Genomic DNA, 13,122 nt, shown 5'->3' on the forward strand with positions numbered 1-13,122 from the left:
CCAGTCGACACTGACTGGCAGATGGAATTCGGAGGAGGCCTAATCTATGTGATCTAATTGGTCGCGAGGAGGTGATTGGCAGGAGGCGGTCTCTCAAGTACCCAGATCCACTACCATGAAGGGCTTTATGGGTGGTAAGTAGCACCTTGAAGCGCACCCGGAGATCAACAGGTAGCCAGCGCAGCTCGCGGAGGATAGGTGTTATGTGGGTGAACCGAGGTGCGGTTGAACATTGGGACTGGGAACTGCAGGTAACCTGAAAAGGTACACAGATTTAGCTCTGACACATTCAGGTGTCTCCCTGCATAGGGCTACTCAATTTGTAGTCAAATATTTCTCTCATTTTTAGAATCACATTTTAGCAGCAGTAATAAAAAAACCTCGATTTATTTTGTTTCAATAGCTCATAGCTGACCGGGAACAAATTTTTAGGCATGAAAGTTGAAGAACAGTATAATTTTCTTAACTTACTGTTGTGCAGTATTCTGAGCAGTTACATAATTGCTGAATGCTCATCTCAGTCAAATATGCTCAATAATGCCCTTGCATTAATGGAAACCAAAAGGCAGACAGAGTTATTCTGCCCATAATTATCTTAGGAAGCATATCCATTATTAATGTATTTTTCTTAATGTCTTCCAAACATACTCCTACCGAGTGTACAAACTAATCGGTTATTCCAGGATCTTGGGATGGTTTATTCATATCTTGCATTTCTAAATGAAGATGAAGATAGCAGGTGTGCCCTTGTTCTGATACAGTAGGCGATTCCATATACTGGAGCTCTTTTCTACTAGTAGAAAAGCATAATTATTGTCAGATATTATGAATAGGAAAAGAGAAATAAGGATCGCATTGCAGTTTAGATGGATTTCTGGTTATATTTAATATAGTCCTATGTTTTAATATTTTCTCGTACTATTTCTGCTGCAGCCATTACATGTGAAAATTGATATATAGAAGGGGAACACTGTGCTTGTATTTATTAGTTCTGATCTGTGCATTGATCAGAATTCTAACAGGCAATAAGGCTTTAATTGGGAAAGGTTGATATCAGTCAAATTTCTAATAGGCAAAAATTCAGACTTAACAAACTTGGTCCCTTTCCCCCTTTTCCCTTGCATCCAACCACAGCATGAATGTGGTTGGATGCAATGGCAATTTCTTTTTGTGATATGTCCTCATGATGATTCCTTTATCTTATTCCCATCCCATTAATAGTAAAGGTAAAGGTTCCCCCACACATGTGTGCTGGTTGTTTCCAGCTCTAAAGGCAGTGCTCATCTCCGTTTCTAAACTGAAGGCTGTCCAAAGATGTCTCTGTGGTCATGTGGCCGGCATGACTAAACACCAAAGGCACATGGAGCACTGTTACCTTCCCACCAAAATAGTCCCCATTTTTCTACTTGCATTTTTTACGTGCGTTCGAACTGCTAAGCTGGGACAAGTAATGGGAACTCACTCCATTAGGCGGGGCTAGGAATTCGAACCACTGGACTGCCGACCTTTCTGATCGACAAGCTCAGTGTCTTAGCCATTGAGCTATCACATCCCATTAATGCAATAGGTCTAAGTAAACTGTACCAGCATCAATGTAGCCTTTTCCTTCTTAAACTACCAAAAATCTGTGATACTGTAAACTCTTGTAAATAAAACTAATTTTTATTTGCTTTTATTTTACTGTTTTTATTTTTGTTCTGGAATAAGATGAAGAACTGGTTCATAGTTGGTTCAAATGTGCAGGTTTTCCTCCTTTATCTGCACACTTTTTCACTGGGATTTTAGTGCAGCAATCACAAGAACCAATGTGCATCTAAACTCTTGTCCCGAAGGTGCTTTTTCAAGAGGCAACTGGACTTTCTAGTTTTCCTTTGAAGACATTTCACTTTGCATTCAAGAACCTTCCTCATAAGCTGAAGAAACTTCTTGGATGAGAAGCGAAATAACTTCAAGGAAAAACCAGAAAGTCCAGTTGCCTCTTAAAAAGCATCTTTGGGGCAACCATAACCTGGATGACTGAGAATTTCCATAGACATTTAGAGAAATTCTTCTGAGGCCCATGGGGCCTTCTCCCCCCTGCCTCCCTCTCAAAAAAGGGTATTAAAATATTACTTTAATATTAAGCAAAGATACAAAAGAAAATTGCCTTTGGAATCATCCTTATTTCTAAAAAAGGTCCTGGATTCCTTGTAAACACTACTGTAGTATTGAAAATTATAAAAAGGTAAATGTGAGTGAACACTACCAATTCGTTCATTCAGACTTAAGTTAAAAGCTAAAAATATATTGGTTTATAAATTCTGTATTATCCATTGTTCTGCTTTAGATAGATATGGCTGTCCATACTTTTGTTCCTTTGCATAAAATCTTAGTGTTGTTTCATATGTTTCTCCTTGTTGCCAGTTTCTGAGAACCAACTTTCATTCAGGCAGTTTTGCAGCATATTATCAACCTATTAAAAACACCCATGGGAAAAGAAAGTCTTCTTCTTCTTCCTTTTCACTTTCTCTACTGTTAGTTATAGGAGCAAGGGACAATTGCAGAGCTGATGGAAAGTGAGAGATTGAGTCTCCTGATAGTAGGCTATGGCTTGATATTGAACATCTTGGTTGCCTAGAGATTGTGACACAGAGCAATCTTATACGTTTATCTTTTGATAATTGATATTTTGTGTTTGACTATACTCGCTGGGGTAGCCACTCTGTGAATGAGCCAACACTTCTTAGAAGAGCTGTTTTCTTCGACCACCTATCACTTGCTAAAAAATGTCAGATGTAACCTCTTATTTCAAAAGGTTGGTATTCCTCACCTAAACCTAGGGGCTGTTTCTCACACAGATTTCTTAAAATAAAGTAAACCAAAACAAAATCTGCAAGAAATATACTGTCAATATTATAGTCTTCCTCTAAAACATTATTTGTAGGGTAGGGATGTGCTGCAACCTGCTTCAGATTCATATGCCACTTTCCCCCATTTCTCTGAAATTTGTGTCCAAGAGGAATACTGCAATAATTCCTGTTGTTATTTAGCAACAAACCAGGCTTCCCCTCAATTGAAATCCTAAACTGTGGCTTATGGTTTTGGATCCTGATTTTAACTGCCAGGAGATTCCTGGATACAATTCAAAATGATGGTTTTAACTTATGAAATCCTATATGGCTTGGTATCATATAAATTCAAGACAGACTCCTCTAACCAAATTCAACCAGTCTGAGGACTCTTTATCAGGACAAATTGTTGGTGATGCCCCATTATCTGAAAGTTGAGGGGGGGGAGGAGACAGAGTTGGAAACACAGTTCCTCCATTATGGCCCTCATCCTCATGAAGAGCCTCTCCATGCATATAACATTGGCTCAAATTGTAATACCTGTTAAGAAGCTCCCTAAAAGTGAATTATTCCCCAGGCCATTTCAGTTAATTGTGACTTAAAATTCATTTTAGCCATATCACAAAAAAATTATTATTGTGAACTGCCTAGGGTCATGAGATGGTCCAACAGATCAATTAAATATGTAAATAAAAAAACCTGTGCTGTAAAATACAGTGACCCCATATCCTTTATAATGGAGAGTTTTTATTTCAAAAAGCTGTTCTTTAAAAAAATTTAAATCTATTTTCTTGCCAATTTTTCTTTGTAAAGCAAAGTTATAAACAATTCTTTAAAATTCTTACGACCCTCTTTCAGATTTACCCCTTATTTAGATTTGTCCTTTATTTTTTTCCCCAAGAAAACATGGTCACTGTATTCTGAAGTGAAAGGGAAAATGCCAAAACTTTCTCCTTCAAAAAGAAAGGAAATCAATCACAAAGCCAAACTCACAGTTATAATGATTTTCCACTGTGGCTCAGTTGAGCCCCTGCATCATACTTCACTTCAGTTCAGATCCCAAGTTTATCGGGAGGAAATGTGTGATTATATATCCACTTGTTCAGATTTTTTAATTTAAAAATGAAATCAGGAGTTAAATGTGGAATGATAAACAAAATGAATAAATTCGAAGCACTCAAAAAGTCATTTTGTGGTGTGACACCAAATGAAAATTTAAATTTCTTTAATTTTTTTTTAAATCCCATGCTACTCTGAACACCTTGGTAATTTGCTGAGTTTGTAGTTGAACAGTTTATTGGAAACACTCTTGTTTACGTTCAGAATATTCTTAGCAAAATTATTTCTAATTGAATCAACAAGACAGAAGTTGGAGTCTGTCTAGTGTAATGTTTTTCCCCTTCTATTGAATTTGGTCTGATTCTGAAACTGCCTAGACAAACTGCCTGCAGTTTTCTTAGCAAGGTTTTTTAGAGGTGATTTTCCATTGCCTCTTTCCTAGAGCTGAGAGAAAGTGGCCAGTCACCCAGCTGCTTTTGTGTTTAAGGCAGGACTGGAACTAACAGTCTCCGGCTTTCTGACCCGATGCCTTAACCATAGCACCAAACTGGCTCCCAGTGTAATTAGGCACAATGAAATCTCACTAAAATTAATGGAGTTTTAAAAGGCAAAGAAGATAGATATCTAGTGATTTAGAGACACTTTTTGGGTAGTTTTCTTGGTTTGGGATGAATAATTAAATGTTGAATTGTGTTCTATGCTTAAATTGTTCAATATGGAGTTAAAGTAAAAAAAAATCCTGCACTGTATCATGTACATTATTCATTTTATTTCCATATTAGGGTTGTTGTGGTATTAATGAAGGATTGTGCAGAATTGGCTTCTACATGTTCATTAAAGCTCCAGTGAATACAGCTATAGGAATAGAGGATCTATTTTCACAATTACTTGTAGTTATTACGTGATGCCATCGTTTAATTCCTTGAGGCATAGTTTAGTTGGGTTGCAAACTTGGGAACAAAGAGCTGATTTTCTGTAGCCATCTAATGGTCATCCAGGCTTTACAGCCCAGAAATGATAGGCCTTATTTACTTAGCCCAATTCTATCATGGCTACCTTCCCAGATCTTAAGTTAGCAGTATTGTGATTACTTGTGTTCCTTCAGGTTTTCCTCCCAATCACTCTCTAGTCAGGATGAGAAAGGTGACTGGCCTGAAAATATCTTGTAAATTTCATGGCTGAGACATTTTGACCTGTTACTCCTCAGTCCTCATCAGAGCCACCTGCAGGATGTAGTCAAAGAAATCAAGATGGCAGACACAGCAATCTGATTGAAGTCCTGCCTGTTTTATGTGCATTGCTTCAATCACACCATTTTGGCTGCCATCTTGACACAGTCCTAACAGTTTTTACATTATAGTGGCATGAGGCAACAGCTGCTGGGGAAGGACGTGCAGTGTAGAGAAGAGGCTGGTGTGGTTGATGGGTCAATTTGCCTTTGAACTGAGCTGTGTAATGTGCATGAGATACTATGTTGTTCCTTGTGGTCTCCAGTACAATTGAGTACAGTCAATTTCTGGAAGTGGAATTGTGGGGCAGCAAATTTTTGCACCAAACATTATAATCAGTGATGGTATTCAGCCGGTTTGGACAGTTTTGGGTGAACCGGTAGTGGTGATCTGCTGGTTGATGCCCACCACCCTGGCACTATGGTATTGTATTTAGTCATATTTTCTAAGCAAGCCATGCGTGCAAGCAAAGTGCACACATATAAGCTGCTCTCTCACACACATTTTCGGTGCATGGCAAATTGGTGGTAAATTATGTGAAACCCAGCTCTGATTATAATGTCTAGAATTTATGTTGTCTTAATCTTCATTGGCAATTTGGGTAATCATGTAATGTGAATCTGCTCCTTCCTATCATGCATAGATAAAACTGTCTAAAAGGGGCTCTGGCTGAATCTAAAGGAAACATTGCAGTGAAGCAAAATGAAAATAAAAATGTGTATTTATATATCTACTCAAAATTAAGCCTAATCAAATTAAATAGGACTTACTTCCTACTACTGTCATCCACTTACAAATGTCCATGTTGCAATGATAATGGGAATTGTAGTCCAACACATCTGAAAATGGCAAAGGATGAATAAGCAATATCAAGAATAGATTAATATTCTAATGCAAGTTTTTCTTATTGCTTTATTATGTTAAATGCAATATTTTAATAGTATTTTAATCTTAGAAGTATGATATTGGTGCATATGGTTTAATAGCATAACACCGGTTTTGATAGTTAATGGAAAAGTTTTTTGCTAAACAGCAGTGTTTTCTTCTGTTAGGATAGTCAAAGCATCACATTCACTGCAACCTCTGACCCTTCGGAGAATAAGCACAATGTTGCAATGTGCATAGAACAGCTTGCCTCCTGTTGTCCTAATACTGGTTTAATCAGTCTGACTTCCTTGATACCACCCCGCCCAATCTCCATTTAGTATGTCTGAACATGACTGGAATTCTACCTCTTTGCCGTTCTCTGAGCAATTGAAAGAATATGATAAAGAGTACCCATCGTGAGACCCAAGATTATTATTATAATCTTAATTTTATAATCTTAATTATAATTTTAAAAAAATATTTGAAAAATACCATTGCTAAAAAATAATAGACCACCACAGATTTTACATTAGGTAGAGTGTAACGCCGAGTTCTATGGTTCACCGACAAAACTGCGCTCGACTAAACCGCGCCCAACTAAACCGCGTCGCTGATGTCATCAACAGGGCAACAACAGTGTGGAGACAGAAGCACGCTGTAAACCCTAAACCTAAAATTAACCCCTAAACCTAAATCTAACCCCCTAAACCTAATCCTAAACCTAACCCTAAACCTAACCCTAAACCTAACCCTTAACCTAACCCTAAACCTAACCCTAAACCTGACCCTTAACCTAACTCTAAACCTAATCCTAACCCTTAACCTAACCCTAAACCTAACCCTAACCCTTAATCTAACCCTAAAGCTAACCCTAACCCTTAACCTAACCCTAAAGCAAACCCTAAAGCTAACCCTAAACCTAACCCTTACCTTAAGTTGAATCGGCTTGCTTTCAAAGTGCTATTTAAAGCGCCCTTCTTTCTCCACGCTGGCTGTTGTCGCCCTGTTGATGACATCAGCGACGCGGTTTAATTGGGCGCGGTTTAGTCGAGCGTGGTTTTGACGGGTCACGGAGTTCTATTATGGCTGTTCTCCAGGGACTCAAGGTAGTAAAACTACAGGTGCACAATTATTGTAAATGGGAACTTAACACGATGTGTTCATTATCAACCCTTCTAGAAATTGTTACATAATGATTGAGAATATATTTGCCACAGAAAAGAAAAGTGTGGCTGGATTTACACATCATGCTAACTTCTGATTTACATAACCATGGGTTATGGAACAAGCCGCAGTTGTCTGACTTAATATAACACAATCTAAGAAATGATCTTTTGGCTTAACACAGTGAGTAAAACATACATCTGCCAGCCCACAAGAGAATAGCCTGTGTCAGCAGAGCAGATTCTATCCCTATTGACCCAGCTTCCATCAAGCTCTTTGTGTACATTATTCATTTAAAAGATTGTTTCTGATTTCAGATAACCTCTTGGTACAAGAAGAACATAAAAGATTACATTAATAAGCAAAACTTGGGGTCATCTTTAAAGGAAAATGAAGCATTGCTTCAGGAACACAAGGAAATGGAATATAAGGTTAAAGTAAGACTCTTTATCTGAAGTGGTCACATTCTAGTTTTCCAATCCCTTTTGGAGTATTCTATTGACGTTTTTGTTTTTTTTTTTGTTTTTTTTGAAGATTGTAGTTTAACTTAATTGATTTTGATTTTTTAAAAATATTTATCTAAGGTTACATAATCTGATTACCATTATCTTTTAAAAAAATTATTGTTGTTTTCCTATTTCAAGATGAAGCGTTTCTTATCACTTGTAAGGAAGCATCCTTCTCAGCTCAGTCTGAAATTGCTTTGTTCTTTCTAGCAAAATGTGTAGCATGCTTGAAGGTAAAGTAAATGTCAACAATGAAAATAGCATTCCATAAAAATATATATTTAGAAACCAGTGAAATCGGTTCATAAAAAAACAGTTGGGGATTTCAGGCAATCCAAAGACTGAAAGGTCACCTCACCCACAACACACATATACATGCATGTTCTCCAACTTAAAGGAACATAAGCATTTTTCTTCCCTCATCACCACCATTTTATCTGTATAAGTTAACGAATAGCAAATAGTGTAAATCATCCAATAAATTCCATGGCTAAATAGAAACTCTAGTAGTTTAATGTTGCAATCCAGGGCTGTCAAACTCATGGCCCACGGGCCGGATGCGTCATGCAGTGGCCACGCCCACGCCCGGTTTAGCGAAGGAGAAAAAAGTCACGATACGTCATGTGACGATGCCGTGAAGACAGGAGTTTGACACCTCTGCTGTAACCTGTGCATAAGGACTCATAAAATGCCTGCAATGTTAATGTATGTATTTTTATGTAGGCGAATTGATGAAAAATCAAAGAAAACAATAATTCATCCCTTAGTGGCCCAAATACAGATACTGTGCCTGTCTCTCACAAACAGCTGAGAGATCATGGCTCTGATGTGAAAAAGTGCACAGCTTGAATCTGTTGCCTATTGCATTCCCAACCTGGTTCTTTCTTCTCTCCTACATTTGCTGTTGCTTAAGGCGAAACCTGTAAATTGGAAATAGATGATGCAGAGGGTCATCTGTACCATCTATGCTAACCTGTCTTCCAGCTGGTGCTGAAGTTGGCTATGGAAACAAAAGCACTGAAAGATGCAATTTCATGATCTTTCTTCTTTTTCAGCAATCACCCTTTTATTTATTTGTTTAAAGATTTACGCCAATATTCCATCTTGTGTTTGTTGCAGCTCTTTTTCTAATCTAGTTATGAACCAGCTTTGGAGGTATAATTTTTGAGGTTACTGTTGATAAAATTGGTTCTTCCGTTTTAACTTATTTTACAAAATGAGTTGCACAGATATTTCCCAATTTGCTCCATCATTAACAGAATGACATGCATATTTCATGGCAGAATGCATGTTATTAAATTTCACTGGGGGGAAAAAATCAACTAAAAACTATCTGCCTAGTACTTCTAGTAAAATCTTCTATAGAAGAGCTAGCAAGTTGCCTTCCATTAAAAGGAGAAAGTTAATCTTTCCAATTTAGTTTCTACTTAACAACTCCTTTTTGCAACTAGATTTTCAAAGGAACATTTGTTTTTATTTTTAACAAGTGCATGATTTTTGAAAGCCCAACAACTTCTTGGTCCAAATGTTTTTATTTTTTTAGTAAAGCATCATTTCTTCTCTATTTTCGCCTTACCTTTTCTTACCTTTTTTAAAAAAAAACTGCAAGTTCAATCTTGGATCTATCAAGAGTTGAGAATGGAACACCGAAAGCAGTAATTTAAAAGGTTACTTTCTCTGAAGACATAATGTGAAATAGCGTGAACTGTTCTGTGGAGAATCACGAAAGGTTATATGTAAGGTTAAATGTTTTTGGAATTATTCAAAGAAATTGAAAAGACAGCAATAGAAGATTTTTATTTGGTTTTGGTGAAAACATGTAACTTCATTTTCTTGCTACAAATACCTCTTAGCTTTCAAAACATAGCATTTATTGCCACTTTAGACTAAACCAAATGACGATGAATTCTTTGTTATAAGTAAGATATATTCCACAACTCATCTTACAGTTGAGAACTTTTTCTCAGCAGTTGGCCAGGAAAAAGTATCTTTGGGACTAAGAAAGAATTTATCTGAAGGACAAGTCACATATTACATGATCCCTGTATTTAAGAACAGAGTACTGATTCCATCAATGGCCCTCTAAAACAAGCAATATCTTCAGAAGCTGATGTATGGGTTGGCTGACTTATAATTAGTCTTACTCCAAAGGAGACAATATGTATGGCCACAGGGGTGGGTAGGCTTCCTTCAAAATGATACCAACTTTTCATTGGGGAGAGTAATTGAGGTGGACATAGTATACATAAATATCTAGGACAAGGGTGTTAAACTCATGGCTGGATGTGTCACACACTGGCCATGCCCACCCGATTTAGCAAAGGGGAAAAAAGTCATGCTATGTCACGTGGCCACATGATTCCACGAGTTTGACATCACTAATCTAGGGGAAAAGGTTTAACTAGGGGGACAGGTTTAAAGAGGTTTAACAGTCAACTTAAAATGATTCATTTAGCAGCCATTACAAGGGGATTGAAAAAAAAATGACTTAAAATTGGTCCTTGCACTTAGGACTGTCACAGCATCTCCATAGTCATGTGATCAAAATTTGGGCACTTGACAATTGGTATGTATTTGCAACAGTTGCGTAGTTCCAGAATCATGCCATCACCATTTGCGACCTTCCCAGCCATCTGTCAATAGCCAATAGGTAAAGTTGGATTTGCTTAATAACCATGTGATTCATTGAATAATTGCAGTGATTCACCGAACGACCACAGTGATTCACATAACTACCATGGCAAAAAAGGACATAAAATTGGGCATGACTTACTTAACAACTGCCTTGCTTAGCCATGGAAATTCTGATCCCAATTGTTGTCAACTGAGAACTGCCTGTAATGGCTACCTAACACCTGAATAAGAATGAACAAGCACTAGCAGTAATGCTTTTAAACTGTTGTCTTCATAGTTTAGTATGCTCTTTGGATTTAGGGTAGGTAGAAAATTATGATAGGCACACCCACAATTTGTATAAAACTTTCCCATAATTTGGTAGACTTAATGTGTCATTTTCATTAGTATCTCAGTCACGTTTGCCTTGAGTATTTTGTGGTTTTTGGTTGTGTGGAAAGGCATTTGTTACATTTTAAAAATAAATATATAAAATATAATATTGGCCATGTGGGTTTCAAATCAGTGAAAAAGGCCTTATTAGTCCCAATCAGTATTCAGTGCACACATGAATACTCACTAATTCATATTTCAGATTGGGGTTAAGAAATTAGGGGTGACTCCAAAATTTCTATAATGGAAAGAATGACTTAATGTAATTGATAGGAGCAAATCAGCTTTTATTTTAAAAGTACAGTGATTCTGTGTTATTGTTTGTTAAAAGACACATACTATTAAATAATAAATGTGGTTTGTAAGTGAATGGAATGCTATCTGAAGAGATTCTAAAGAGTGAGGCTTTTATGAAACAGATATTCTGCCCTTGGTAGATGTTGTGGGTTATATTTTTACCCTTAAACTTTCAATCTTTGTCCAGTATTATTATTATTCTGATCCAAAGGTTAAACTCTTAACTATTCTGAAGATTAAAAAAAGCAGAGAGCTGGTATTATTAAAGAAAACCCAATTTTAATTGAAATTTATCTGCTAGTTGGCACTGAGGAACTAACTATTGAGACCAATTTATAAAAGTTATTTCTATTTAAAACTCTTTTCAGTTAGTGATTTCAGCTTTTCTAAGCAAGCATTTTCCACAAGTAAAATTTTAATTAGCACATGAATAGTACTTTAAGAACTGGACTCCACATTTTGTTTACAAAATGGGGTTTTCTATAATTTAATTCACCATTAGGAGAGTCTATTAGAGAGATGGCGAATCTTTTCGATACCAAGTGCCAGAACGCATGCGCGCGGCAGAGCACCAGAAACCCGAAGACCAGGTGGCCGGTGCATATGCGCTCGCCAGCCACCTGGTCTTTTGGTTTATGGCGTGCACATGTGTGCTGGCCAGTTAGTTTTTGTGTGCACCAAAGCACTGGAAACCCGAAGACCAGTATGCACACCGGCCACCTGATAGTTGGGTTTCTGCCATACACATGCGCACCTGCCACCTGGTCTTCGGATTTCTGCTGCTCTGGCACGGTCAAAGACCACCTGGCCAGCACGCATGCTGGAAAAGCAGAAAAGCAGCTGGCAACAGCAGGCTTGCCCACAGAGAGGGCTCTGCTTGCCACATTTGGCACTCATGCCATAGGTTGGCCATCATGGGTCTATTACATTAGGGTCTTGTTCACAGTGAGTAATATATATTCACAGATCTTGGTTGGCAACTAATAATTGCTATCAGTCATATTTCAAATTGAACAAAAGCTGAAGAATACGTAGACCATAAGTAATAGAACTAAAAATGCACTCGTGGGCATCATTTAAGGATATTCTGCTTTAACATTTGCCCATCAGTCACACATGTCAGAAATATTGGTGCAATACATTTTTTCATCCATACAAAACAAGCTAGGAAGTAAATATCAGAAAAGGAAAAAAAAGGGTTAATTTGCTGATAACTCAGTAGATCTTCAGATTTTACTAAGGGGATTTTTGCTCCTGTTAAGCCAGTACAAAGCAAACATCCATGAGTTTTCCAGCTTTTTATCAGTCAACCCCTGAAGAAATTTTTCTGATTTAAAAATTTCTGAATTAATGTATGTGTTTCAACCATTTTTAAAGCTTTTTTTGCATATTCATCCACTAGGATAAAAATTTTGTGTGTATGTGTGTACACGTACACAAAAGCACACCTTAATAGAAATCTAAATAAATAAATTATACTTAAACTAGTCCTGGTACTTTTCCTCGTTGCTTTTTATAGCCTCAGATGTTTCTCTAGTTGTTATTAAATTCATTCATAATCTAGCTTTCATTCTCTGTCAGCCTTGGTAAAAAATTTTTTTAAGGATTGTCTATTTTTTTCCAAGAAAATATCATGTCCTTTATACAAGTTAGAGAAATACACAAAAACCTTTGTATAGCCACATTGTCTATTTATATAGTATTTCCACCTTAAAGTTTCAGAATCATTTTCTTTTTCCCGTCTCTTCTTAATTGATATGCTAACCATTTCCCTGGTTTGTTGGCAGATTTAAAATTCTTTTGTTTAGAATAGTTCACCTTTATTTCTAGTTCTCTTATTGTTCACATAGACAGCTGTTGCTGTAAAAGTTTGATTTGATGTGAAATGCTTATCTTTTCTGGCAATTTCTTTAATTCTTCCTCTTTTCTTTTTATCTCATCCAAAATAGCGTGAATTTTTCTCTTGAATCTTCTTTTTAAGTTCAGTATTGTTGGATAAAACGATCTCTAATGAAAACTTTACTTGAATCCCAAACTATTCTTAAATCAGGACCTTTACATGAGTTGTTTTCAAGGACTTCTATTAATTTCTTTTTATTTCAGTCCTACTGTTATATAATCAGCAAAAGAGATGATAGAAAAGAAGCATTACTAGATGATGATGAT

General features: G+C 36.8%; 1 protein-coding gene across 1 annotated transcript in view; it reads left to right on the plus strand.

Moving 5' to 3' along the window:
• Positions 1-13,122, plus strand: part of LOC116508921 (coiled-coil domain-containing protein 141-like) — a 129,174-nt gene that overhangs the window by 59,413 nt on the left and 56,639 nt on the right. Inside the window, exon 6 of the mRNA XM_032217797.1 lies at positions 7,465-7,584. Coding sequence (XP_032073688.1) covers positions 7,465-7,584 — 120 coding nt within the window. The remainder of the gene's footprint in view (positions 1-7,464; positions 7,585-13,122) is intronic.

The sequence above is a fragment of the Thamnophis elegans genome, chromosome 1 (assembly GCF_009769535.1).
Source record: "Thamnophis elegans isolate rThaEle1 chromosome 1, rThaEle1.pri, whole genome shotgun sequence".
Taxonomy (NCBI): domain Eukaryota; kingdom Metazoa; phylum Chordata; class Lepidosauria; order Squamata; family Colubridae; genus Thamnophis; species Thamnophis elegans.